The 26,975-nt window shown below is 53.4% G+C and overlaps 9 protein-coding genes across 9 annotated transcripts; 4 read left to right on the forward strand and 5 right to left on the reverse strand.

Moving 5' to 3' along the window:
* Positions 1-4,051: 4,051 nt before the first annotated feature.
* Positions 4,052-5,855, forward strand: HER10_EVM0008522 (C4-dicarboxylate transporter/malic acid transporter; the record flags this gene model as incomplete). Its single annotated transcript, XM_035478040.1, has 1 exon — positions 4,052-5,855. Exon 1 carries the CDS (start codon positions 4,467-4,469, stop codon positions 5,853-5,855), a length of 1,389 nt encoding a protein of 462 aa, XP_035333005.1. The 5' UTR covers positions 4,052-4,466.
* Positions 5,856-6,508: 653 nt separating this feature from the next.
* Positions 6,509-8,530, reverse strand: HER10_EVM0011750 (heterokaryon incompatibility protein; the record flags this gene model as incomplete). Its single annotated transcript, XM_035481173.1, has 2 exons — positions 6,696-8,530; positions 6,509-6,648 (listed from the first exon to the last, which is right to left on the reverse strand). Exons 1-2 carry the CDS (start codon positions 8,509-8,511, stop codon positions 6,509-6,511), a joined length of 1,956 nt encoding a protein of 651 aa, XP_035333415.1. The 5' UTR covers positions 8,512-8,530.
* Positions 8,531-9,651: 1,121 nt separating this feature from the next.
* HER10_EVM0003465 (uncharacterized protein) lies at positions 9,652-10,952 on the reverse strand (the record flags this gene model as incomplete). Its single annotated transcript, XM_035473140.1, has 3 exons — positions 9,652-10,046; positions 10,124-10,535; positions 10,575-10,952. The coding sequence occupies 3 exons, from the start codon at positions 10,950-10,952 to the stop codon at positions 9,652-9,654; spliced, it is 1,185 nt and encodes a 394-aa protein (XP_035332391.1).
* A 1,609-nt stretch (positions 10,953-12,561) lies between these two features.
* HER10_EVM0012941 (uncharacterized protein) lies at positions 12,562-13,634 on the forward strand (the record flags this gene model as incomplete). Its single annotated transcript, XM_035482316.1, has 2 exons — positions 12,562-12,932; positions 12,985-13,634. The coding sequence occupies exons 1-2, from the start codon at positions 12,674-12,676 to the stop codon at positions 13,632-13,634; spliced, it is 909 nt and encodes a 302-aa protein (XP_035333566.1). The 5' UTR covers positions 12,562-12,673.
* Positions 13,635-13,874: 240 nt separating this feature from the next.
* HER10_EVM0000812 (tRNA methyltransferase complex GCD14 subunit) lies at positions 13,875-15,332 on the reverse strand (the record flags this gene model as incomplete). Its single annotated transcript, XM_035470580.1, has 2 exons — positions 13,875-15,016; positions 15,089-15,332. 2 exons carry the CDS (start codon positions 15,330-15,332, stop codon positions 13,875-13,877), a joined length of 1,386 nt encoding a protein of 461 aa, XP_035332086.1.
* A 319-nt stretch (positions 15,333-15,651) lies between these two features.
* On the forward strand, positions 15,652-18,429 carry HER10_EVM0002483 (tRNA synthetase class I catalytic domain-containing protein). The gene is made up of 3 exons (XM_035472192.1): positions 15,652-16,096; positions 16,158-17,297; positions 17,351-18,429. The coding sequence occupies exons 1-3, from the start codon at positions 15,770-15,772 to the stop codon at positions 18,386-18,388; spliced, it is 2,505 nt and encodes an 834-aa protein (XP_035332287.1). The 5' UTR covers positions 15,652-15,769; the 3' UTR covers positions 18,389-18,429.
* A 2,107-nt stretch (positions 18,430-20,536) lies between these two features.
* Positions 20,537-21,343, forward strand: HER10_EVM0002602 (uncharacterized protein). The gene is made up of 3 exons (XM_035472308.1): positions 20,537-20,933; positions 20,993-21,176; positions 21,235-21,343. Exons 1-3 carry the CDS (start codon positions 20,792-20,794, stop codon positions 21,269-21,271), a joined length of 363 nt encoding a protein of 120 aa, XP_035332299.1. The 5' UTR covers positions 20,537-20,791; the 3' UTR covers positions 21,272-21,343.
* Positions 21,344-21,467: 124 nt separating this feature from the next.
* Positions 21,468-22,586, reverse strand: HER10_EVM0010959 (uncharacterized protein; the record flags this gene model as incomplete). The annotated part of the gene is made up of 2 exons (XM_035480403.1): positions 21,468-22,076; positions 22,185-22,586. The coding sequence occupies 2 exons, from the start codon at positions 22,584-22,586 to the stop codon at positions 21,468-21,470; spliced, it is 1,011 nt and encodes a 336-aa protein (XP_035333313.1).
* Positions 22,587-24,521: 1,935 nt separating this feature from the next.
* Positions 24,522-26,685, reverse strand: HER10_EVM0003026 (major facilitator superfamily transporter). Its single transcript, XM_035472715.1, has 2 exons — positions 25,974-26,685; positions 24,522-25,877 (listed from the first exon to the last, which is right to left on the reverse strand). Exons 1-2 carry the CDS (start codon positions 26,492-26,494, stop codon positions 24,710-24,712), a joined length of 1,689 nt encoding a protein of 562 aa, XP_035332353.1. The 5' UTR covers positions 26,495-26,685; the 3' UTR covers positions 24,522-24,709.
* Positions 26,686-26,975: the final 290 nt, after the last annotated feature.

Raw genomic sequence — 26,975 nt, forward strand, 5'->3', positions numbered from 1 at the left:
TCCCGTTCGTGATGCATCATCTTGGCGTTCCATACACTTTTTGCTTTGAGAGCTTCATTGGGTTGCGGTGCACAATCAATCGCTCCATGGAGAAACACCGCCACTGCTTCTCTGTTGGTGTGGAGCAACCGATGGTGCTAGAACGCCAAGTTGTTCACAATGTTCGAAGAGATGAGTTGCATCACCAAGGCTTCGCTCGCGAACAAACATGAGAAAGACAAGACGCAACGCGAGCTCTAATCGGATTGTGGACACCAAAGAAGAAACAAGAGCCAAGAATTCACGAGAATAGAAACTGGCGGCTCTAGGGGTTTTGTACGTTTAGCATCTCTCATAGTGTGCTTGGTACAGCTCTCTACCGCTTTAGTACGCAGGGCCGCCAGCATTCGTCCGAATTGCTCAAGTGTTTGTGAGATGCTCCTATCCGGCATCGTGTGGTGGTATTCTGTTCAAGCCTCGCACACAGAGCGAAGGGGAATTCGACCGAGCACCTTTGAGAGACTCTGTGGTATAGAAATAAGCCAGCTATGATTTGCGGTCGCACATATGCACACCCTCTTTTTACTCAGTCTGATGGATGGATGGCCAAGGGGCCAAGACATCAAGGACCACGTTTTGTGGCGGCTGTCTGTGTGTGTGGTTTTGTCGCTCACCACTGCCCACTGCTCGTTGTCACTAACATCCGTAGGCGTGGCGGGCATTGAACAATGAATTGTCATCACTGTCACTTTAGGCTCGAACGGCACGGCTCTTTGGGCATCCAAGACGTCGATCAAGAGGCGGAGAACCATCAGCAGAAATCTTCCGTGACAAGTCATCTCTCTCTTTGTCCATCTTCGTCATCGTCCAAGCTGTCAAAAATTCTACAACCTCCGAATCGACGAGGGCCAGCCACCCATGAAGCCTCCAAGACCCGAAAGTCCAGGACCCCCGGGGGCATGAGGTGTGAGACTTCTGGCCAGGGAGGGCGCCTGAAAGGGGCAATCTGGGAGGGCAACGGGACGGGCGGCCCTCTTTTTTGACTTCTATATTAATTTGGACGGGTGGGACAGCCGCAGGCCCGACAGCGGGACAGGTACGGCGAATTTTCCAGGGGTCGTGTTGATGAAGTTTGAGTCTTGACTCTTTGGTATGGGAATCGAGAGAAGGGAATTGTTACTGATCATCCCCGTCGAGTGTCACCGTTGGCTGTTCGACGCTTATCTCTTCGTCCCCTTGAGTCCCGAATCAGATCCCTGGTCGCCTTCTTCACATGTCCGGCCAGAGCGGTGTTTCGCCCGGGTGGGTTCCGTCTCCTGAATCCCGTCAGACTTGCGCTGCCGCCGAAAATACACTAAACACTGGAGAGGGAAGAATCCGGGCTCTACGCCAGAGGATCCCCTTCACTGCAACCCCCGGCGGCCCTTCTGCTGCAGTAGACGTTCTGTGTCGAGGCTCTTCGTCGGTCCCGACACATTTTCGTGTCCATTGCAAGTGGGGGTGGATTCTCGAGTGTTTGGTTAAGGTTGAGGCGTTTTGGGCGATGAGCCATCTATGATCTGGGTGACTCGCGCCCGTCATCTAAGTGAGGCGTAGGCCGCTAACGTCTCGACCGGTGGTGACACTGAACATATTGCGGCAGGGCGATGTTTGCAGATGAACCATATGGAGCATTCCTTCAGTCTCATCACGACATACGGAGACAATTATTCGAAATGTCAAGCTAGAACCGGCCTTGGCAAAGATGCGCAGCACTTCATTACGAACGCTTCTTCTGTTCAGTGCGCGAACTGTGGCCAAGACGATAGACACGAGCTGGCAGGAGTCCAATATTGTTGAGGCCGGCTTGGCCTTTTTCTGTCTCCATTCTCACAAGTCCATGCGGCGGCCAGCAACAGCAACAGTCAGCCAGCAAACAGGGTAAAGCCAGCTGAGGGACAAATCTGCATTGCACAGGAATTTGAAAAGAAAAAAGCTCTGCATGCGAATCCCGTCATGGCTCTTCTCTCAACAACTCCCAGCAACGTGTTTCGAGGTCCAAGAGGCGGGTCCTCCCATCTCTTGGCGGCCAGAGCTCAGATCGTGAAACGAATGTCCCGACTCAGACAGCCGGGGGTCCCCCGTGAGGGACACACTTAGTTGCCCTTCCCAACTCGAGTTATGCTTGTTGCTTGCTGCAGACTGCAGCGCTGCTTCAAGCGTTGCTCTGCAGCTGCCAGCATCATCCTCCCGTGGTGGCGGCGACGGCGGCGCGGGAGGGAGGGAAGGGAAAGGGAAGGGCGGACCGCAACGAAAGAAGCGCGCCGCGCGTGCGCAGACGCCCCCTTGGACTCTGACGTGCGTCACGGTGCGTGTCCTACCTGAATATCTCTGATGGGCGCCACGAAATCTGAGATCGGATACGTATACTTCCTATCTTGCTGTTCCTTACCACAGTTGATGATGTATTCTGCTGCCTACTAATTACGAATATGTCGTCTGGTATCTGCCAAAGACGTGATGTTCCAGCCCATCCTGAGGCGAGCTTTGAACAGGCGTATGCATGGGCTATTAATATTTCCCGATTCAATACCTACCAGACACCCCTGTACCCCTGCACTGTCTTTATGTCTGCGAGTCCGTACGGACAGGTGCAGCAGGAGCAGCAGCAGCAGCAGCAGCAGCAGAGAGAGAGAGCCGCAGCTATGATGGTCCCCTCCATTTCCCGTGCGGTGCGTGGGTGATCGACGCCGAGATGGCCCCCATCCACCATTGTTCAGATAAGGAAGTCTTGAAGAATGAATCAAAGAAGCAAGCCAGCCGCGGGTGTGTGTGACACACGGCCCCTACATGCGAGGATTCGCGGCCTTGGTGTCCTGGCGGCCCCCCGATTGGCCGACCCAACCTACCTCTCATTCTCTCTCTGTGAGTATCTCATACGCACTCCTAGTCCATCTCCCGTCCTGGCACGCCTCTCTCTCTCTCTCATTGTACGCAGTATTCTTGGCACGGCTACGACCGAACTGCTGTCTTTGCCCAAGCCGTGTCGATCCAGGAGTACCCCTCGGGCCCCAAAATACTTCGAGGCTTGTATCACTTCACATCGATGGGCCTGCCCCTTGACCCTGGCCGCAGGTTCTTCTCTCCTATCAATGTACATCAGCTACCGCATTTGTGACCCTGGTCTGAGACAGGCGACGGTAGGCGCCCTTCACCATAACTCTCCTTCAACCACCAGCCTGTCCATCTTCTTGCTCGCCGTCTTGCCGGACCCACGACAGCCAACCCCTGACGTTGAGATCCTTCCTCTTCTGGTGAACGGTCGTCGCTCATCTGGGTAACCCTGTGCATGGTCGGTCGTGGGGGTACGTCTTGGAAACCCGCGAGCCGGCTGGCCGCCACCACGACTCACCCAAACGCCAGCCCACGTTTCTCGCAAAGAGCCTCACTACACGACTTCCCATTGCACCCTCACGACGCTGCACATATACACACACACAGCATCAAGCTAGGTCTTGTTTTGCAGGATGTCTTAACACTCGGCCACCAAAGCCAACGTAACCATATGCTACCGCGATGCGGTATATCGCCGCCCGCTTTGGATCTTCATATCTGTGGATCTTCCTCGTCGCTCGTCCATACCCTCCTCTCACAGCCCAATATTGCGTTCCTTGGCATGGATAGGACAGACACCCTACAGTACACGCCCTCCTGCGGGTCTCCCGTCTTAACTTCGAGCCAAATTTGGTGTTGAGACGTGCCCTCTCTCGTACCGCACAGTTGTTCCAAGGTCAGTGAGCCTCACAAACACCTGGAGGAGACAGAGACAGCAGACACATCCATTCCCCTTCTGCCATACAACCTCCACTTCTCAAACAAGGGTGGCAGAAACCAAATACGTCCAGTCTCCAGTTACCGGACTGTCTTGTCTCATACGCACACACTTTGGTGTATTTTTGTTCTCTCTTCACTCCCCCCTGCTTCTTGCTGCTACTACTGATGCCTCTCACCTTGACTTGACTGCACGTACCTGTCTCCACCAGACTGATACCCTGTTTTATCAGTCAGTCAGTATCTATTCTGAGAACCAGGGCTTGGTCTGAAGAACCGGACTCATTACGCACCCTCTCATCTTCTCCAGTCTCTCGAGATATATCATCCGGTCCAAGACCTCCAATCTTAGCATCAATCCACCGGAGCTGGAATCCCCTTGTTCAGCGACAGCAAGTGCCCCTTTTTTAGTTCTGTTTAGTTCTTGGTTCACAACATTCACCATCGTCGCCTCCATATATCAAGAACTTCATACCCCGTCTTTCCCCAGTTTCCTCTTGTTTGGTCTTTACCCACAAACCGACACTCACTCAACAACCCCATACGCGAGCGAACGACTTATTCTCTGCGAGATTCGACGTGCTTTGCCTGTATCCTGCTTCGACCGGTCACTACCAGCGAGCATACACACCATCATATAAAACAACAAAAAATAAACGCCAAAAAAGATTTCCACAATGGATCGGAGAGATCCCCAACATTCGGCGTGGACCGAGTCTGAGGTGTCGACACGCAAGAACTCGGCAGAGTGGCAGACGTCCAGACCAAACTCACCCAAGCTGGCACCGCTAGACCTCGGATTCGTCGACGAGAAGAAGGGCAAGGAGACGGAGAAGGACGGCTACAACACATCCATCACGCCCGTCGTGGAGAAGGGAACAACACCTCACGCCGCCGCCCACAGCCACCTTCGCGATGTTCCCGGCCTCGGAATGATTGACATCAACGACCCTAACCGCCCGAGGTTGGGCTGGAAGGCACGTATCCACCACTTCACCTGGGCGTGGTACACCCTCACCATGAGCACGGGAGGTCTCGCGCTCCTCATCTTCGCACAACCGCATCAGTTCCCCGGACTGAGGCAAATCGGTACCGTCGTCTATGTCATCAACATCATCCTCTTCGTCCTCGTCTGCTCCGCCATGTTGACAAGATTCTTCCTCTACCCCGGAGACATGAAGAAGTCCCTGACCCACGAGCGTGAGGGTTTCTTCTTCCCGACTTTCTTCCTGTCCATCGCCACGCTCATCACCAGCACGAACCGATACGCCATCCCCGAGAACGATGAGACCCTCGTCTGGGCCATCCAGGTCGCCTTCTGGGGTTACCTCATCGTCACGCTCATGTTGGCCATTGGCCAGTACAGCTTCGTCTTTGCCAGGCACAACTTTGGCCTCCAGACCATGATGCCAACATGGATTCTTCCCATCTTCCCCATCATGCTTACTGGTACCATTGCCTCCGTCATCGCCGACACCCAGCCCGAGATCGCGGCAGTGCCCATCGTCGTTGCCGGCCTCACTTGCCAGGGTCTTGGTCTGTCCGTCGCCGTCCTCATGTACGCACACATGGTCGGCCGCCTCATGTCCGCAGGCCTTCCCCACCGTGAGCATCGCCCTGGTCTGTTCATGAACGTCGGTCCCCCGGCCTTCACTGCCCTCGCTCTCATCGGCATGGCCAACGGACTGCCCAACAACCTCGACCCCGACCGCGATGGAATCATCATCGACGCTGGCATCATCAGGACCATTGCTCTCATGAGCGCCATCTTCTTGTGGGCCTTGGCTGCCTGGTGGTTCGGTATCGCTACCATCGCCGTCATCTCATCGCCGCCTGTTTACTTCCACTTGGGTTGGTGGGCCATGGTCTTCCCCAACACAGGTTTCACTCTCGCCACCATCACCATCGCGAACCAGCTCGGTAACGAGGCCGTGAAATGGTTCGCAACAGGAATGAGTGTCTGTCTACTAGGAGCTTACTGCTTCGTTCTGTACCACCACATCAGGGCCGTCGTTATCCAAGACATCATGTACACCATGAGAGACGAGGACTACAACGACCACTGAGCAAATTCTCGGCACAGCGGAGGAGGAAAGAGAGAGAGACTGTTTGGGAAACGGGTTGCCTGCGGCTCGATCGCAGGGTTCATCGCAGTATGCGCTTCCGCACACGGATTCGTACTTGCGCAGTCTTGGGCCAGGGTTGGCTCACTGTTCATGCTTCAATGTTCATAGCGCCAGACGAATGTCTGGGAGGTTTCTGGCAATATTTCCGCTCTGGCCGAGCGAAAGGAGTTTAATCATTTTTGGGGCAGCATATCTCATCAGCGTGCAAAAAAAGCAGCGCGCACAATTCCAAATTGGATTCTTTTTTCCCTTTTTTGAAATACCCTTCAGTCTCTACCTGACGATTTCCCTTTATCTCTCATTTTTCTCATTGATGTATCTCACGGATTGCATTCATACCATCACACATCACGGCGGGCATTGAGGGAACTGGCTTTTCTTTCCATAGACTTTTCACATAGAGATCGGACGGTCGAACAGAACACCTTTAGAGGAAACACTCGACGAGTACCCCAGATAAAATAAAACTGTGCTGCTCGAGCGCTTCTTTGCCTCCCATCCAACTCTCAGACGTGTCCTCTCCCCCTCTTCTCCTCCTCTTGTTAATGGACAACCAGACGACTCACGCAATCAGAAACGTGGTCTTCTCCCGCTTAGTCAACAACTCGCCGTCCATGACTCCATCGCAATATGCCTCCCCTACGAAACAGTACATCGTCCCGTCTCCGGACGGTCTCAGGACGTACGGGATCCGAGAGCCGAACAGTATCACCACCACGTCGCCCGGGCATGCCTTGCCCGGACCCATGCCCACGTAACCCTTCTGCGTCATATATGGGCGCTTCCCAGTCATTTTGTCCATGTTCTCACTGTAGTTAGACTGCCCCGGAATTCGTCTGCTGAACTCGTCCAAAAGCTGCTGGCGTTCCTCTGGGGGAAAGACCTCGAACGTCAGGAAGAGCATCTTGTGGCAATGCATGCAGTCCTCGTAGTCGCTTCTGACGGCTGGATCGGGTCGTTGGTACCTATAGACAGTCCCTTCGTTCCAGTACAGATCTGCCACGGGCACCCGCCACATGGCTTCCGCCTGTCTGTCACTGTTTTCGTAAATCTCGTGGCTAAATCCCTTTGCAGCTGCCTCCTCACACAAGGTTTTGATCGTCTGGAGAAGCTTGTAGCGGCATTCTTGACCTTGTTCCCACCTCCACGCGTCACCTGTTGTTTCGATGGTGTCAACGAGGATACCGCGAATCCCGAGCACGTCGCGGTCGTCCGTGGGCACAAGCTCAGTCGAGGTCCCGCCTGAAGCCTGCAAGATGCGCTGGTCTGCATCCTCGAACGCGTACAAGTAAGAATGCTCTAGGGTCGGCCTCCAGTCCGGAACCCAGGATGGCAGCCCTTCAACGTCCTTTGGGAACTGTGAGAATGAGAGCATCTCTAGACGGCCGACACGAATGAGAGCGCGAGCTGCGTCGATGAAGGTGGGTCGGCTATCCTGGGTGACATAGTCTGGGGTAATCCCCAATATATCCGCATCATTGGCAATACTGAGCAAACCGTAGATTCTATCTCGAAGTTCGGTCACTTGGGCGGCCCCATCGACGTACGCCTTCTTCAAGACGTAATAGAAGTCATCTCCCGGTCCTATGCCCTTCATGAAGTTCCGGCGCCTACGTCTCAGGGACATCAAAGGACTCAAACGTCGTTGTTGGGCCTTGAGCAGTAGCTGCCTGAACTCGCTTGTTTCAGTCGGCACGCTGAGCGTTGACATGCACCCGTCCCAGACGAGAGTAGCGAGAGGGATCAGGTCCAGTCTTACTGTCTTATACCCGCAGAGGAAGAATGGGTCGGTACCGAGAGCTTGCTCTTGGATGATCCAGACCCGAGTGAACCACACCCTTTCGTTCCAGGCAATCATCTCGTGTAAGAGGGGTTTGAACTTGGCCACGGCTTTGGCCATTAGAGGCTGATATTGCATAGTCACTGGGTCTTCTGGGTTCTCGTTTCTCATGATCCTGTGCAGCAGCGGCAGTCCCTCCTTGGTGAGGTAGCTCTCGATGTTCAGGTCAGCAGCCTCTTGTCCAATCTCTTGCAAACACTCCATAAGGGCATCGGAGTTGTTCTCTGCCGGACCCAGCCAGACGATGACCTGTTCTGCTTTGGTGTAGATCTGGGTCATGAGGGCCACCTGATTTCCCTTCTCCGCACCATCTTCCTGGTTGATGCAGATTTGGTCGATCCAGAGCGTGACGGGCTCATCTTTACGACGAATGTGTCGCAGCGCCGTGTCGAGCGAGGCCGTGACGAGCAAGCTCGCACCCTCGATGTCAATGCTGTGAGTTGCTCCCGATGTACCCCAGGTGTATGACAGCGCTTTGTATAGCCGCGGCGTGGCGATCGGGGTCGTCGAGAGGGCGCATCTCAGAGGGCTCGAGTAGTGAGACGACGCGTTGTCAGAATCACCTTCGTCTGTATTACTGGGTGCTCCGGACGCAGATGCGGATGCGGCGTCAAATCCGTGTGTCGATGGATAGAGTTCGAGAAGTCTGATGTGAGTTGATGCCGAGGGCAGGATTACCTTGTCGTCGATATAGCTGAATTCAGCAATGTCTTGCTGATCCGGCAAAGGCGGCACGGAAGGCATGGTTGCCGTCATCGTTGGGACGAAAGCCGCGGCTATGGAGGCAGACACAAGGGAAGCCCATGCACGATCAGTGAAGGGTGTTTATCGGCAGGGTCCTCCCTTTATGTGTTTGCGTTACTCCAAAACTGTAGGGCTGCTAGCTCGTCGACTAGGGCCCGTCTCTTAATATTTCCGCATCTGGCTTTCAGCTGGTGACTATTGATAACGCTACTGCAGGACATGACCTATAACGAGTTTATCCATTTCACCAACTCGAAGCCTTGCCGGAGAAGCTGACTATGTGAGCCCGAATCAGACGGGAATGTCCCAGTCGTTTTAATCCCGTGTTCTTGTTGTTGATAATGCCCACTGCTATGGAACTTAGAATGACGTTGCACATGCATAACCCTTGAGCAAATTGATCCGGCATGCTAATATTTCTGCATGGAATTTTGTGAAGTTCGTAGACACATCTAAAGTCACGTAGTTTTGCCTGGTTTCTGTGGGACATGGAATCGGTAATCGAGGTTCTCAATTCCTCATTTGGTGGTGATAGGCCACTGAAGGCAAGGAATTTGATAGACCACACACCAACTTATAAACGGACTGATCTAGTACTATGGGTACTCGCCACTGTTCCTGATTGACAGATCTTATGCAAGAGAGTTCTGCTCGATATTTTTGCAACCTTATAAGACTTCGGGTGGGAAGAAATTTGCTCTAGAAAAACAGCATTGATCAACGGAGACGAGGTTGTGGCACTGTCATGGTCTACTAACTTGAAAAGCTTGAAAGATTGGTTGAACTCATAGTATGTGCTTGAGTTCGGGACAGGCTGTGCCTCCCATTGTATTGAAATTTGCTTGGGATGCGAACTTGATTCTGGTCGGTATGCAGAAGGGAGAAAATGAACCAAGGGTGTGCTTCTTGTCTACGATGAAATGGCCTGTCATCAGCTCGAACCATGTCTTTGTCTGAGTAAATGGAGAAAGCCGCAAAGAAACACGGTCGAAGAATTCTTATAGCAGTGCCATGAATTCAAGAAGAGAGCTATCTCGAAAGAAACTGGTCCCAGGTTGTGGACACCCAAACAACGTTGTGCTAGGAGAGACCTCAAGAATCCTGCCTGCCCAAGCCCGCTGCCTATTTCATCAAGCTCAATCCAATTCCCCGTCAAGTCTCATCAAGTCGTTTGATTCCATGTCGTTGGAGCATAATCCTTGCCAGCACCTCCGGATGCAGGACCATTTCCTTGACACTATCAAGGGCCTCATCCTCCAGCATACTTCGCGTCCAACTAGTTCCCGCCAGATTCCCTCCCTTCAGAAATCCTCCTTCCAGAATACGCCGAATTCGGGTCGAGCTGAATTTCAAGGGCGCGGCATCCGCTGGAACGAAGCGAATCCAAGTTTCCGAGTCCCCGACTCGTCTACAAACTTTGATTCTCCGTCCCTCGGGAACAATGTAGCTACCCTGTTCCGTCTTCTCATATGAGCCAGCATCGTTTTCTGATATGTGTGTTTCAGAGAGAGCGTCGGTGACTGTGACTGGTTTGTTGTCCGTGTCTGCTATGAGACGATCCACTGATACATGTGTTTGTTAGCGTATGTCTTCGTACTTTTGATTGCGAAACTAATCCATCTACCTTCATGTAGCTGTGAAGTTGCCCCGACGATCGATGGAGGTATAAGTAGCGTAAAGCGCGACTTGCTGACAATGGTTCGCTCCTCCACCAACTCGTGCTCCGAGTCTGTGTAGTCGTTCTTTGGATTCGCAGCTTTGGTATAGTCGATAGCATCCTCCCAGTACCCATATCCACGCATTCTCTCGAGTTGCCCTCCAGGTTGAACAAGATCAAACTCTCTTCCAGCATTGCTCAAGATAGTTCTGTAGACTTCGAAATCCCATCCAAACGGCTTGAATACACGCGTGGGAACGACATGATCAGGTCCTGCTACCTCAATAAACTTGAGATCGAAGCCGTCTCGCTTGACTGCTCCCAGAACACGAGTCCACATCTCTTCAAACTTGAGCCTTCCACCGTCGTGAGTCCAGTACTACTGAGGCTCATTCGAGTCACCGTGCCAAAGTCGTACGCGTTCGGCCACGTTGAACATGAGCCATTGCTGTCTCCTTTCGGCCTTGCGTTCCAGTACTCTTGTGCTGACCGGATATACGACGGCAGCGATCACGTTGAGATCTTGGCTGTCTTCAAATGCGCGTCGTAGGAGATTGTAATGGCCCAGGTGCGGTGGATTGAAGCAGCCCGAGTAGATGAGGACGTTGTTCTCCTGGCCCTTCTTCAGTTGAGGCCTTCCCGAGGCGGATCTTGGACCGAAGATATTCGTATGATGGCAGCCTGATGCGGAAGGAGTCGGCTCACATAGACATGGTCCATAGGCATCCGAGAGGTACTGTCCTAGGTCGGCAGTCTCATCTTGTCGCTCGTGAGGATCATCATCTTGCAGTTCCATTCGGGAGTTTGGGGGTTTGGCGATGGGATAAATCAGCTGCTACCGGCGCGGTGTGAAGTGGGAAAGGTTTTATTTTCCGAAGGTTGTAATCCCAAACTTGACTCGATCTTGGTGCTGTTGCGGCAGACACGTGACTAGCGTTTGTGTTTCCTGTTTCGTTTTACTAAAGGAAACCAAGTTTGAGACTTACGTTAATGTAGAGCGTGGCAAGTGGAGGTTGCTGGTTGCGGACGTAGAGGAGTGACTGTAGACTACGTGAACAGACCATCATGACCGGGAGGCGTGGCTTTTTTCGTATGCCAATCATGAACATGAAATCGGCTACAAGTGAATGTTGTCTGCACATCATGGCTGCTTCTCTGTCTTGGAAATGGGTGCAAAGCAATGTTAAGACAACATTTGCGATCTCTCCTAAATATGACAAGGACACATCTAAAGACGATCCAGGGGAATGACTAGTTTTAACAAAGCTTTCCCCTTTCACCTTTTTGTAACCCTTGACAGGGTTTATGAGAAACATCGTTTCACCTTTCTGCTGGTCGTAAAGAGGTCACTTATATCCCTATGAAGTATTGTAATATGCGTTATTTCAATGGATAAGGAGTGATATGTGAGTGGTAGGAGTGATCTTGCTCCAAACTTCTCAGGAGACACAGCATTGTAACTTCACCAGCGACGAATTACTGAATCCCACCCAGACTTGCGTCATCCTGCTTCTTGGTTTGCCAAAATCTGAGCACATATGGTCGAAAGATTTCTTGAGTATGTCAGAATGAAGATCTTTGAGTAGCCTCCCAGGAAGGCTATCAGCCACCAAAGTTCCGACGGCAATGGATCAATCCTCGTGTGGTGAATATGGTAAAGATCCGACAAGGCTTGTCTGACGGCTGACCCAAGAGTCAGTTCACCATCACAATATTGCATGCATGAACCTCAATCGCCTCTCGAAGCGAGACTGGGACTACGATGGCTAAGATCAGTGAATACCTAGTAGGTCTGGTTACCGGATCTACTATGATCTTTGGAAAGGGAGAGTTCAGCCACAGACCAGAAGCCTGTGGTTGCAGATATGATACTGAAGCATTCAGGAATGTGCTGGGAAGCAGGCGTTGACATGATTATGTGCATAAATCCAACTCGCAAATTATGTGCTCCATAGCTAATAGAAATGCTTCAGTTCCGTTACTACTGGTCGGCTGCCAAGACTAGTATTTCTAAGTTCATCATTGCAGCCTTAATCTCAACTGAAAACCTTCACGTCGTAAGCTCCAGAGCACCAGTGTCGTGCGGTTGAGTCCTGTTAGCTGTACCGATGACATTTCTCGTAATGAACGTAGTTTCGTAATGAACGTAGTTGATAGCTTTGAAATGGCCTTCTCTCATTCGAACATAATGTGATGATTAAGAAAGCAAAATAATTGAGGACTGAAAAGACTGAGGCCGCCCCGGCGGGAGGGCCGGGCGTCCCACAGCGGCCCCGCTGAGTTCTGCACCGGTGGACGGACCACGGCGCTGACACGCAGAGCCTGGAAAGCAGTGGAAAGGACCCCGCACTCACTCAGTCAGTGAGGCGTACAGTCATCGGCCGCTTCACTCGTCCCGGCCCGAGACTCGCAACTCTCGAAAGTCCCGCTTCCGCTCTACTCTTCCATTTCTACAACTCATCACAGACTTGGCCTTTGACTCACTCTCTCACCCTTTTCTCCGTCAAATCATCAAACATGGCTTCACCTCTTAGAATTGGCTACGTGCCGGAGCACTTCTCCACGCCCCTCTACTTCGCCAAGGAGCACTTCGGCCTCGATGCCACCTTGGTTCCCTTCCCCTCCGGAACGGGACACATGATCACGGCCATTCGCGGCGGCGAGATCGACATTGGTATTGGTCTGACAGAAGGCTGGATCGCCGGCCTCGGCAAGGAAGACGCCCCCGGGGATGGCGGCTACCGTCTCGTCGGCACCTACGTTGACACGCCCCTCTGTAGGTTCACAAGGCCAAGTTCTCAGAAAAGTACTGACATAAGAACCAACAGGCTGGGCCATTTCAACCGGTGCCAAGCGCCCCGAAATCACCTCAGTAGACTCTCTCAAGGGTGGCAAGATCGGCGTCTCCCGCATCGGCTCCGGCAGCCAGATCATGGGCTTCGTCCTCGCCGACCAGCACGGCTGGCTCACCCCGTCCACCCCGGCACCGTTCTCTAACACGGTGATTCTCAACAACTTTGAGAACCTCCGCAACGCCGTCAACTCCGGCGCTGCCGACTTCTTCATGTGGGAGCACTTCACCTCCAAGCGCTACTACGACTCGGGTGAGATCCGCCGTGTAGGCGAGATCTACACACCCTGGAGCAGCTGGAAGATTGTCGCGTCCACGGCGTTGGCCAAGGACGGTCAGAAGCTCGACGCGAGGATCAAGGATCTGTTTGAGAAGCTTGACAAGGGCGTGAAGCACTTCAATGAGAACAAGGATGAGGCTGTCAAGTATATTAGCACCCATCTGGATTACTCTGAGGCGGATGCCAGGGAGTGGCTGAAGACGGTCAAATTTGCGGATGGCGTGGAGGGTGTCAAGCCCGAGGTTGTGAACAACACAGTCGATATTTTGAGGAAGGCTGGAGTTTTGGTGGAGGGTAAGGGAAGACAGCCCGAAGCCATGGTAGCCAGGGACGGAGCAACAATTTGAATGAGAAAAGATTTCACGTTGATCAACCGATTGTCTATTGCATCGTTTTCACAGAACGACACTGGCCTCGGATTTCATTGTGTAAAATCACGATGAGCTGCCATAAGAAACGGAGGTGTACTCGTCTTGACTCATGAATTACCACCATACTCTCGGAATGTCCCGACACTGATGTTAGGGTATCTACCATTCTCATGACCATTTGCAGTGATATTCGACAGCGATTATTCGTATAGGCAGCTAAGCCTTCCCAGACTTGCCCTTCTTTCTCTTCCCCTTGCCTGCGAGGAGGTCGCGCTTCTCCTGCTTGCGCGTCTCCTTGTCCTTGGCTCCAATAACACCAGTCTCTGAGCCACACGGCCACTTTGCAAGCACGGCGGCCTCGTCCTCCTCGCTCCACTCGCGCGGCAGCACAGCGAAAACAAGGTACGAGGTATGCGTCTTCAGCTCCGGCTCCGCGCGGTGGATAATGCGACCCTGCAACCACGGCTTGCCTGCGAAGGGTCCCTCTTCTTCATCGCCATTTGTAGTTTCTCCCGCTGGATCCACGTCCATGGCATTGCCCGCCGGTGAGTCGTCCGCCGAGTTGGGGTCTGCCGGGTTATGGTACTCTCTCGTTCTTCTCTCGATCTCGCGAAGCTTGCCGACTGCCTCGCCCACGTCGCGTGCGCTCGCCGCGATACCGCGATCGGGCTGGCTGTACCCAGCACGGTCCCGGATGACATTGAATTTCTTGTGCGAGATCTCAATCATGTCAATGTCCACCCATCCCAATTGTCTCATTGTATTGATCGTTCTTTGTACCTGCTCGATGCAGGGAGAGAAGGTGCAGATGTAGACCGACTTCTTGGGATTAAGCGGAGAAATCCATTCTTGTGTCTCGCCTTCCGTGTCCTTTGTCGCTGGCTTTCGTCGTGACAGGTGGGGGAGGGCCTCCCAGGGCGCGGGTAGATCGAGGAACACCGACTCTGCCTCGGGGCTTTTGCCGTCCACCAGGAAACCGCCGTTGTAAACATCTCGATGCGAAAGCTTCACGATGCCTTCCAGCCCATGCGCAGTGATCTCTTCTTGCATCTTCACATATCGGTCCTTGTTGAATTCGAAGCTGAAGACCTTGCCCTTTCGTTGATACTCATCTTCCGGATATCCGCTGTAAACCGCACGCGCCGAAGCGTGAGTGAAACTACCACTACCTGCGCCAGCTTCGATAATATGGGTACCGGGTCTCGCTCGTATGCGCTGAAGGACGTAACTGTAGTCGGGGGTGTAGACGACTTGTGTTCGATGCGGCAGGCCCGCGGTCCAGAGTTCGGCGGTAGGCTGAAGAATGTGCACGAAGCCGCTCGCGGCGGTAGCCGCCTTCTTAACCGGAGCGCTGGATTCTGCCTCGGCCTCATCACCTGCTGCTGGTGTTGACGCGTCCGTTTCCTCTTCCTTCCTCTTGCGCTTGCGGCCTCTGGAGCCAGTGTCAACAATCGAGGCACGAATTTGCGATCCCCATGGTACGTTGATCAGAGTGGAGTGGGGAAATGAGCCGAATCGTGTGTTGAGGACCGCTCCTTCGGCATAGCCGTCGACCGCACCGGTAGAATCTTGGAGGATGAGAGGAACGAGGTTGTCGCGAGAGAGCTGGACGATTGCGATGGAGTTGGCTGACGTTCTAGGGCCGGGCTGAAGGAATGGCGAGGGTTTCGCCATTTTTGTGATTTCGGTCGCCATGCTGGCTAGTGATGAGCCAGGGTTGATCGACCAAGAATGCCTTTCTGGACAATTGGAGTGGTGCAGGAAAGCTACCTACCCAATGCAGGTCGGAGGGCAGTAGAAGAAAAACTTCGCGAGGCTGAATTGAAAAAAAGCTGACTGTGGCTAAGCGCGGGGCAGTTGTGGCTGATTATGAGCTCGACCACTTAGATGTTGACACAGCGCCCCAATCGACTGCGAGGCTGACGATGGTGTCACACCGGCCATTTTTGATAGGTGGGCGGCTAATTGCTCCCTCCAACAAAGTCGCCGTCCCCTCCCTTCCCAATTGAGTGACTCAACCCTCTAAGTTCGACCCTTTGACCCGACCCTCTCGACGTGACTCCCTCCTCTCATGCACTCTACCCTCCTTGTGCCCCTGTCTTTTATTCTGGATGAATCGCCTCTTTAGACTCACCAGAATTTCCATTTCTCTCTCCACTCAGATACCCAAATTTCGATTCTCTAGGGCTTGTTCCTCCATCGCGACCATGGAGTCTTTGAAGGTGCACAACTCCTTGAAGCCCGGTCAACCGGTACCATTTACACCTATCAACCCGGGCAAGGTGTCTTGGTATGCTTGCGGTCCTACTGTCTACGACAAGAGTCATTTGGGCCACGCCCGCAACTATGTGTCGACCGACATCATCCGGCGCATCATCATGCACTACTTCGGCGCCGATGTGAAGTTTGTTATGAACATCACTGATGTCGACGACAAGGTTTGACTTACTAGCTTTCCACTTACACACCAGGCTTTATTGACCATTCCCTGTGGTGTAGATTATTATCAAGGCCCGAAGACAACGTCTCCTCGAACTTGAGAAGCAGAAGAAGTACTCGGACGAAGAGCTGGCGAAGCTTACCCTGACAGCTTTCCGCGCATACGCCGAGAAGAGCTTGTCTCTGATCCAATCATCCGACCTCGACGAGAACAACTACCTCGAGCGAAGAGACAGCGCATACGGAAAGGTTCTTGCAGGCGGCACCCTGACTGGGGAAGGCAAGCCTGGCGACGACGAGGCCAAGACGAAGATGCACATTGCGAACATGGACGCTGCTGCATTTGCGATCAAGGACAAGAAGTTCTTCCCTGGAACCGATGAGATTCTTCTGCCGTACCTCGACTCCCTCTACAAGGAGACCATCGATACAAGCGATCAGACCATCTTTACCGATCTGACCCAGAGCATGGAGAAGGAATTCTTCGATGATATGGACGCTCTCAACTGCCTGCGACCCGACGTCATTACGCGCGTTACGGAATACGTTCCCCAGATTGCAAGCTTTGTCGAGCGCATTGTGGACAAGGGATTCGCATACGAGTCTGACGGATCCGTATACTTCGATATCACAGCTTTCGAGAAGGCCGGAAACACATACGCTCGTCTGCGACCCGGCAACCGCAACGACAAATCACTGCAGGAGGATGGAGAGGGGGCTCTGTCGAAGAACCTGGGCGAAAAGCGCAATGAAGGCGATTTTGCGCTGTGGAAAAAGTCCAAGAAGGGAGAGCCGTACTGGGAGAGCAGATGGGGTCAGGGTCGCCCGGGATGGCACATTGAGTGCTCCGTCATGGCCTCTGACATTCTCGGAGCCCAGATGGATATTCACTCCGGCGGTATCGATTTGGCTTTCCCTCACCACGATAACGAGTTGGCCCAGAGCGAGGCCTTTTACGTGGACAACACAAAGGGCGAGCACACGTGGGTCAACAACTTTATGCATATGGGTCACCTGTCAATCTCCGGTTCAAAGATGTCCAAGTCCTTGAAGAACTTCCAGACTATCCAAGATGCCCTTGCCACGACTTATACATCGAGAGGAATGCGCATTGTGTTCCTGATGGGCAAATGGAACGATGGCGTCGAGATCTCCCCCGACATGCGCGCCCAGGCGTCCAGTTGGGAGGCAACTATCAACGTGAGTCTCTGAGCCGTATCGTAACAATGATTTCTAAGCTAACGCTTCGGCAGAACTATTTCACCAACGTCAAGGCATATGTGGCGGACGCCAGCGCTTCAACTGATGGTGTTGAATCTCTGTCACTGTCAGAGAAGCCCACTGGAGGACTTGTCAGCAGTCTGGAGAAAGCCAAGACTGACCTGCAAATCGCCCTCACCAACTCTTTCGATACCCCTCAAGCGATGCGTGTTATTCAGGAACTTGTCAGCGAGGCCAACAAGGTCGTTGTTTCCCAAGACGCAGAGGCTAACGTACCCGCGCTTGTTGCCGTCGCCCGCTGGATCACAAAGATCCTTGGAACATTCGGTCTCGACGAGAATGCCACGGCGCCCTATGACGGCCTTGGCTGGGCTGCACCTGCGTCTAACGCGAAGCTTGACCCCAACACTGTCGTGCAACCCTACGCGACGGTGTTCGAGACCGTGAAGTCGGACGTCGAGGCACTGAAGACTTCGGCCGATTCCGTTTCCGCCCTGTTGTCGCAACAAAACCCGGAAGCAGAGTTCTCTGCTTTGGCTGAGAAGGGTATGCGCGACCCTGAACAATTGGCACTGCCGTACCTGCGGGCGACCTCAAGACTGCGCGACGAGCTTCGTCGTATCGTGTCATCAGTGTCTCCCGAGACGAAGAAGGCCATCCTATCTCTTACAGATCGGATTCGTGACGAAGACCTGACAAATCTCGGAGTTTACTTGGATGACAGGCCGGATGGCAAGTCATCATTGATCAAGTTTGTACCTGCCAGCGAGTTGATCGCGGCGAAGAACGAGAAGTTGGCCAGGGAAGCGGACAAGGCCCGGGCCAAGGAAGAGGCGAAACGAGCGCGTGAGCAAGCGGAGAAGGAGAAGTGGGAGAAGGCTAAGCTTCCCCACACGGAGCTGTTTAAGGGAGATGAGAAGTACTCGGAGTGGGACGCGGAGGGACTGCCAACTAAGCTTAAGGACGGCAGTGACGTGCCCAAGAGCCAGCTCAAGAAGCTGCAGAAACAGTGGCAGAGCCAGAAGAAGGCGCACGAGGAGTACCTTGTCAAGTTTGGTGGTAAATCATAGACAGGTCAGATTTGATGGCATCGACTGGCATTAAAAGCGAGGAATTTACGACTTGCAAAGCTAGAGGCAACTCGTGGCGGCATCACGCTCGTGTGAAGATGGAAGTTCACATCGGGGGATTAACAAAAGAGTACCTTTAATCTCTCAGTGACAGCACCTACTCACAGAGTAGTCGTTTTCCACGGTAAAGAGGCCTCACTCATTGCAGAACAGCGTTCGTGCACAGAAGAGCAAGGTGGTGGAAGAGCTGGCATGAAGCTATCTGCACTAGCTTTGAGAAGGGTGGACACTAGGACCCCTGGCGTCTGGACCCTTGCCAAGCCGGGGGGCTTCCGACGATGCATGATCCCGCTGTTGCCAAGAAAGGTGATCGTCTTGTGCCGGGCCATCGATGATCTGGTAGCTACCATACCACGCGAGCCTCGGCCATTGAATCGATTCTTCACCAAAGCCTCTAGCACAAGATGTGCCGTGAGATTTTCTGGAGGAGAAAAGCAATGTGACGAAACCGTAGTCTCACATTGATCCATGATGCGTAAGCTTCTTCTGGAGCAGCATTCGTAAGATCAGCAGGTTTATGAGGGCCGCGGACCAGCGGTCTACGAAAGCCTCACGCATGGCTGAGCTTGCTGCCGGGCGGATGCAAGTTTCCAAGGCACAAGTCGAAACCTTGGAACAGCAATGCCAGCACCAGCCAACCAGCCAACCAATCAGCCAACTAACCAGCCAGTCACAAAAGTAAGTAGTGCATCCAAGCTATCTTCTTGGACCCGGATGGCACCCGTCAAGGTTCCGTCCGCTCTTTGTCATGAAGGAGGGCCTGGAATCGTCGATTCAAGCGGTGAGGGGGGATTGGTTTAGAACTTGGACGGTTCAGAGGAGAATAAACAACTCTCACCCACCTTACGAGAGCTACCCCTCATTCTCGAGGTTCCATCCCCCCTATTCTTTGTAGAGTACATCGGATTGAATAGTCTCTGAGACACCCGTTGCACGGAGCTTCCTGACACGTCATTGAAGAGGGACCCGGACCTCAGCTTCACTCCAAGTTATGCAGGGTCGACCTGTCTTTTCTTCAAGATCAAACGTTAAGTGGGCTGTATATGCCGAAGCTGCATAAGGGCTGGAGACTCTGTTGGCTTAAACTTGCTCGATCCTGATGAGAGAGAGGCCCGACGGGGGCATATTGTGTAACAAGACTGGATATGGGTAGCTCCAATGGGAGACACAGGGGGGCGGCGGCGCATGGAGACCTTCTTTGCCGGTTAGCCGCGCGACGGTCAAGCTTTCTTGCCGCAGCGCGTCCCCAGTTGTTTTTCTCGTCTCTGGTTCAGCCCAGCAGGGGTGGCTGACATAGTGACGCAGCTCCCAATGCCGAACTCCCCGGGCCGGCGGGGCTTGACCGAATCGGCTACAAGCGTGGAATTCCGGGCAACATCTCAAATCTTGGATCTAGCTCAATTGGCTGCAAACTTCAAAGGGAGGCTTGTAGACTAGAACCTTTGTTTAGCTGTGTTCGTCCAGTGTTGGGTTGCTCAGTCATAGCCGTTGGCTACTCTTGCTTGACCCGAGAGTTTGAATGCAAGAGTAGAGGAAAAGAGAGACAGAACGAGAGAGGTGGGCTCAGGAATCTAAACCCCTCCTCCTCGGACTGTCCCTCGAATCATAACCCGCAAAGGACACACGGCCGTGGAAACGCGGACAAAGCCGTCGTCACTCGTTCAGGTCCCCCGACTCCCGCGAGAACGAAAGCGCTGCCGATGTGCCGAGCAACCCCGCCAAAACACATCCACGGCTTTACGTCAGGCCCATGTCGGGCAAGGCTAAGTCGGCAAAGACGACGCCAGACGCCAGACGGTGGCTCGTCCAATAGCTTGCCTCTGGAGACGTGCCTTTCCTGGGTCAGAACTGGTTTCGATGAGGATCGAGCTAGACTAGACCCCTCCTGCCAGACCCCGCGCCGCGTCAAGGGTTTGATGCTTCAGCTAAGGCCTCCCGTCGGTTTCCCAACCTGTGTCCAATGGCTTCGCGAGCTAGAGCATGGATCGGTGGGACGCGGCCTCCGTGAAAGGTGGCAGAAGAGGCAGGCGTGGCCAGCGTTGACGGATGAGGGTCGAGGGGTGCTGGATCGACCCCTCCATCATGTCATCGGGCAGTGTGAATCCAGGGGCACAGGAAGGTTAAGGGGTTTTTTTTCTCGAAATAGAGCAAGCTTAGATGGGCCCTTTGTCGATCACATGAGAGCTTGACCTGGTTGCTGGAGGGGCATAAGAACCCCTCGAGCTGCTCTTCAATCTGGTCTTGAGAAGCTTACTACTTCACTTCCAACTTAACTACATCGCTACAAACCAATTGACTTTATACACCACACCACACCCCACACCAAACACCAAATCATTCAAAATGTTCGGATTCGGAGAAGCCAAGGAGCACCGTGACGCCGTCTACGAGGGCCAGCACGAGGGCAAGCTCTCCCACGAGATCGTTGCCGGTGGTGCTGCCTTTGAGGCCATGAAGCTTTTCGAGGACCGCCAGCGCAAGAACGGTATGCTTCATAACTTCCTTAACTCATCCATAACTCCTGCTAATCATCATTTTATACAGGCGAGCCCGTCAAGCACCAGTTCGCCAAGGAGATGATTGCTGGCATTGCCGGCGCCGAGGTCGACAAGCTCTTCGAGACCAAGGGCCTGGACTACATCGACCGCGAGAAGGCCAAGAGACACGCTGAGAAGCAGGCCGAGCACCTGTACCAGGAGCAATACGGTGACATGGACGAGTACAACCCGTAAGCAAAGCTTCACATCATCCATGCGCATCGAACAGGGACTAACACATAGATATAGTGAGCGCCGTGGCCGCCACGAGCGCATGGACTACTAGATAGTGTTTGTGTATTATCAACGGCCGGACAGATATACTATGATGAAATGAAATCCAATTGAAGTATTGAACAATAACCATTTCCTTGACACGTAACATGTGATATGCAAATTGGTATCTAAAGCTGCTAACATTATCCAAACTCCCTGGCTTGCACGTCACTGCGACCATATACTCACACCGATTTGTTTACCATTCAATTTTTCAATCCAACCGGCATAGCACTGGAGGAAGCAGATCCAAACTTCATGTCACTGTTTCCCCCAGCAATTTGTTCGAATAACCTCTCCCGCTCCTTCTGCAGCGCCGTGCGCGTGCTCTCCAGCCTCTCACCGCGAATCTTTTGCTCCCGCGAGAGATACATGTGTCGGTCCCTAGTCTCGTGGAGGTATCGACTCAAAACTTGGGCACACTTCTCAATCGACATTCTTGACTTCTTGATCTCATCGTGGAACGCCATGTCGGAGAAGATGTTGTCAAACAGCACATCTCCCATGAGGTTGCCGTGGTTGATGTTAATCGGCGGCAGATCTCCGATATACGGCGTCATCCGTTGCGCCTGCATCACCAACATCCTCGCTTCCTGCGCTGCGCTCTCGGCGCGCTGCAGCGCACTCCGCTCCATCATGTCCGTCATCGAGCCGCCACCGAACATGTCCATACGCGAGTGGCTCAAGGCGTCGTCCATGTGCCGCAACGAATCGCCCATCCTCTTCATCGCATCCGTAAGAAGGCGTATCGCATGCTGTTCAGCTTCGACTTTTGAACGGGTATCATGGTATTCGTGCAGGGCTTGCTCCGCCGACTGCTCGAGGGTATCCTCCTCGGGGTAACTCGGCGTCGGGCCCGCAAAGATCGAATCATAGAGGCTGTCCAGCTCGCACTGCGCCTCATCATGCCGCCTGGCTTCCACCTCAAGCGCCTTGCTCGCCTCGCGCGCGTCGCTCAACTGCTGCTTCACGTTTTTGTTGAGCTCTTTTTCGCGGTGTTCGTCCTGGAGGACGTCAAAGTATTCACGTTCCTCGCGGGCGGCGCGCTCGTCGAATTTGTCGCGCTTGCCGACGGCCTTGTGCACGAAGCGGCGCATGACGCTGTCGCGGAACTTTTCATGGTCTTTGAGTTCCTTTTTGCGGCGGCTGTCGAGGGCACGGGTGTTTCTGTCTGATTCTTTGAGCTGGTGGTCTAGGTCTGTGATGAGACGGCGTTGCTGGCGGAGGTCGGGGATGGCGTTGTCTGTGTCTGCGAGGATGGCGAGGAGCTGGCGGTTTCTGACGGCCGCTTGGCGGATTTTGGATTCTAAGTCGGAAGTGGCCATGGTTTTATTGTCTCTGTGGGATAGAGGGGAGTGCAGCGGCTGCTTGTTGGTAGATAAGGTAAAGATACAAGAGATATTATTGTTTTCGAACGGTATGTAGAGTTCAAGTGTAAGGAAATGAAATACTAAATAGGTATCGTGAGGGTATCGTGAGGTTCAAATATTGTGGCAAAGCCTCGAGTAACGATACACAGGCGGGTTTAGGTTTTACTTAAGTTCTTGTTCTTGACGATGGAGTCAAAACACGAGAAAATCTGTCAGTGACAAAAACTCACAACGGGGGGCTCTCTCCGAGGCCTAGGCATTATATGTTCGCCCAGCAATCCTTGGCAGACATGATGAATGCCCAACCATAGTCCCATCTCGGTGTTGGTTCGGTGGCAGAAAGGATCAAAGGTGACTATTCCCTCCAAGTCCCCAGCAACAGAGTCATAGCATAGCGATGGCAAGCGTGGCACCCCATGACATCAGACCCTCGCCCTTGAACATTATTCGGCCGGGTTGCCTCTGCAGTGCAGCGGCGCCCACTGAGTGCGGGGTGGGTAATCCCGTAGCGCTGGACGGATCAAAATAAGGGTCTGGTTTTTTCTCTTGTCTTACCACCCAACCGCATTGGCAGGGCGAAGACTAAACTGAGAGGGCGGCGGCGAAATGGGGCAACACCTGGGAATGGGAGTGGTGAACTGTTGAAGAGGAAATCAGTCAATACTGTTCCGGTTTGAACTATTGGGCTGTGAACTGGGATCATCGGTGCTTGTAGGGTTGCGCCACGGACCGAGATGACGGGAGACAGAGCTAGTCTACACTCTGGTTCTTGTTCGAACTGAGCCACAGCGGATCGATCTACTATTCTCTGTGGCCGGCCAATTGTGGCCCTCAATGTTCGCAGTTTTTCCATTTTCTACGAATCTCTCAGAGAAAAGTTCCAAGTAGCCGCAGCTGGGAGAATCTGTTGATCATAGAGACTCTTCGGATGTGGGTGGGAACAGCCACACGCTAGAAACCTGCCAAGAATCGAAGGATTCGGCGCCGCTATGAAACTCGAGAGACCTGGATAAGACCTAACACGATCTAATAGCTTGGAATGATGCTGATGTTTGTGGCCAGTAATCGCAAAAACAGCAGGGATCCTCGCCCATTGACCATGACATTTGGGAACTAGGTAGGATTTGGAGACTGACGAAGACAACAGAGGGGAAGTGGTTTCGGTGTGGCTGGTGCTCCCTGATCTGCTCTTCTTTTTGCAAGCGGAGAGGCCATGAGTTCATGTTTTGAGCCGACTGACTGGTCTGTCACCCATGACGATGACGATATGCACCATCCGCCGGACCAGCGAGTCTGTTGTTAATGGCATCGAGATCATAGCGATCTTGGTGACAATGTTCATCGGCAGTCTTGAGGAGCTAAGGCATGACGATGCCCAACGAACAACAGAAACAAACTGAAGAAAAAATCAAGGCAACCCACCCAGCACCGCGGCCAAGCCCGAAAATGCCCAATTTCATGCGCATTGACCTTGTGGTCCATTGTGAGGGAATCTTGCACGATGGAACAAATACCCTCATTAATGATATAGATGACCCAGATAGGTAGTCTCGCATGCCTCATGTTAGCCTTGCGTACCACTCACAACAATCTTCATTCGAGGGTCTCCCCCCATTGCGCGACAGACACCTGAAGACCAGCGACAGCCACGTGGGCGAATGGCAGCTGATGTTGTCGATGCCAACGAGGCGGCGGGAATCCACAATCGTCTTGCCCCGTCGGGGATGATCCCCGTTGTCAACTTCAATAACCGGCGCCATGGTTCCCCATTCATGAAAATGGTCGGCCCTGCCAGTCAGTTGGCTGTCAATTGTTCGCCCAGCAACCGGAAGTGGTCCGCGGTATATTGTCCAGCTTTAATTGAATTGATTCAGAACGCCTGCTAACCCTTCCCTCGCTGACCACGGTAGCCTGCGATACCGTTGAGTCGTGGTAATTTTACATGAAATATCCTGTCTATGCTTTTTACTCCGTCTAACCCAGTTCCCATACCGCCTTATCTATCCCAGAAGAAAACAATGCAATGAAACCACTAACCAAGCAAACGATATCGAATGATAGAAGAGCCTCATACGGGGTTAATCCTCCGCCCCTGACTCATAGTCTAGTGCTTCTAGGTTGCTCTCCGTCTCTAAGTGAATGGGTCCCTTCTTCCTCGGCTCTTCTACAAGCATCAGCGCCCCCCACGTCAAGGACGCCAAGAACGCAACGTAGAACCACGGCAACCCCTTCCACAGTCCCTTCTTCTCAAGTCCGACCGAGAAGGCCCACGCCAGTACCGGTCCGCCGAGCGGAGACCCGAGAGTATCGACCATGCTGGTGAGTGCATACAGCCGGGACGTGTGCTCCGGATCGACAAACTCGGTGATCATGGCGCGCGCAAGCGGATTGTGGGCCGAACCAAAGGTCTGGAAGACGAGGCCTAGGAGGAAGACGACGATCTCCCGGCTAAAGGCCTCGAGAAGCGCACCGGCGGCAATCATGATGTAGGACGCCTTGGCGAGGAGGGCGTCCTTGCCGAAGCCGGTGCGGCGGAAGCGGCCGCGGGGGTCGACGACGATTTTCGAGACCCATGGGAGGAGAACGAGGGTGCCGAGGTGTAGGAAGCCCAGTGGGGAGAGGAGGAAGCTGGTTTGGGCGAGCGTCCAGCCAAAGTTCTTGCTCACGTACTGCGGTAGTGTAGAGGAGTTTGCCGTCATGATGGGATTGCCGACGATGGAGGGCACAAGGCAGAGGAGGATATTGCGGTTTCTAAGGATCGCGAGAGAGTCCTTGAGCTGGACCATCCCTTTGAGGAAGCCTTCCTTGATGGCGTCGCCAAGTGGCAGCTGCGGTTTCGGCGGTTCGTTCTCGTTGTCGAGCTTGACGCGGAGAGTCTCGGGCAGAAGCATGATGATGAGGAAGACGAACGGGGTGAGTATGAACACCATACGGATCGGCACCCAGGGGCCAAATTTCTCCATGAGGAAGCCGGCGGAGACGTGGCCGCTGACACCACCGACCACGGCGCCGACGGACAGGATGACAAAGTTCGAGGCGCGGTCCTTTTCGGTACTGATATCGGCGGCCATGGCGTAGACGTTATTGAAGACAACGACGATGCCGCCGCCGAAGAAGAAGAAGCAGGAGCCGAAGAAGAGGTAGTAGATGCTCAGCTCGGGGAAGTTGGCCAGAATGAAAGGGGACCAGCTGAAGGCGGCGATAGTGCCAATGTAGGCGAAGACGAGGCCTGCCTTCCGGCCGATGCTGAACGTACCGAAATCGTGTTAGCGATAAGGTGAATGGACACGCAGCAGGATAGCTTCAATCTTGCTCTCACACGGGAGGGGAATCATGAGTTACCTATCTGACAAGACACCGTAAGGAAAGGCGACGAGGAAGTTTACGACGGCACCGATGAGAGACTGCCACCCGCCCAGCCAAGCAAGCTGCTTCTGCACCTCGTCGACCTTGCACTTCATCTCCGGGATCATTTCCGTGGGGCTGGTTTTGTAGTGCTTATGGCAAATGTCATCCTCGATGAGCCTCATCATGGGAAGCATAAGCATCATGCCCTTGATAGTAATGGCAAACTTGAGGAGAGCCAGCATAAAGATGATGGTACGCGGCGATCGGGCACGGAACGGAGCCAGAGCGGCATTAAGACGCGAGCCGGCTTTGTAGACCATCCCGCCGACAGCACCGCCGAGACCGCCATCACCGGAGGAGGGCCGCCTCCATTTTGGCGGCGGAGGTCTCTGGAAAGCTCGGAAGCCGGCACGGGGTGACGGTTCGGACGGGTCCATTGGTAGCACCCCTTCGTGGTCCGAATATTCGGCGCCCAGGAGGTGCTCTTCCTCCACCTCGTCTGATAGACGTGGCATCTTCTCAAGCTCCTTTCTTGAGGTCGGTACTAAGGGACGAGCGCAACGAGAGACATGGAAAGTGAAGCAATGAGACGATAGCGAAATGACTAAATGACAGGGAAAGAGAGTGCTGAACAGTAGAGAGCGTACAAAGAATGAAAAGGCTTGTTTGACAGGGCCGTGTACAGCGAACCCGATGACGACGCGTCTGGGCAAAGAATTCCTGTCGCCAAGGCGGGAAGTTTCAGCTGGAGTCGGCGTCTTGCTGTAATAACTCCCCGAAGCTTGTCTCTTCCAGCGCCCCTGTGCTGTTACGGGCTGGGATGTGGAGATTGGCAAAGCTTGATGGAAGTTAGTAGAGAACTTAGACTGGCCGCGCTTCTTAGCGGTCAGTTGAGGTTATTTGGAGTAGAGCCTTAACAGCTACGCATCTCAAATGCCACGACTGGAAAACATTCAGCAATGCACCACTATTCGCACAATGGCGAACCTTTCGAAC

The sequence above is a fragment of the Colletotrichum scovillei genome (assembly GCF_011075155.1).
Source record: "Colletotrichum scovillei strain TJNH1 chromosome Unknown Contig00006, whole genome shotgun sequence".
Lineage (NCBI taxonomy): Eukaryota > Fungi > Ascomycota > Sordariomycetes > Glomerellales > Glomerellaceae > Colletotrichum > Colletotrichum scovillei.

Bases quoted from the DNA above. Each gene is read 5' to 3' on its own strand.
- HER10_EVM0002602 (XM_035472308.1), top strand. From the start codon at position 20,792: ATGTTCGGATTCGGAGAAGCCAAGGAGCACCGTGACGCCGTCTACGAG. The intron at 20,934-20,992 runs GTATGCTTCATA...CATTTTATACAG, and splicing joins GGACCGCCAGCGCAAGAACG to GCGAGCCCGTCAAGCACCAG. The intron at 21,177-21,234 runs GTAAGCAAAGCT...ACATAGATATAG, and splicing joins GACATGGACGAGTACAACCC to TGAGCGCCGTGGCCGCCACG.
- HER10_EVM0003026 (XM_035472715.1), bottom strand. From the start codon at position 26,494: ATGCCACGTCTATCAGACGAGGTGGAGGAAGAGCACCTCCTGGGCGCC. The intron at 25,878-25,973 runs GTAACTCATGAT...CGGTACGTTCAG, and splicing joins TACGGTGTCTTGTCAGATAG to CATCGGCCGGAAGGCAGGCC.
- HER10_EVM0002483 (XM_035472192.1), top strand. From the start codon at position 15,770: ATGAATCGCCTCTTTAGACTCACCAGAATTTCCATTTCTCTCTCCACT. The intron at 16,097-16,157 runs GTTTGACTTACT...CCTGTGGTGTAG, and splicing joins TCACTGATGTCGACGACAAG to ATTATTATCAAGGCCCGAAG. The intron at 17,298-17,350 runs GTGAGTCTCTGA...ACGCTTCGGCAG, and splicing joins GTTGGGAGGCAACTATCAAC to AACTATTTCACCAACGTCAA.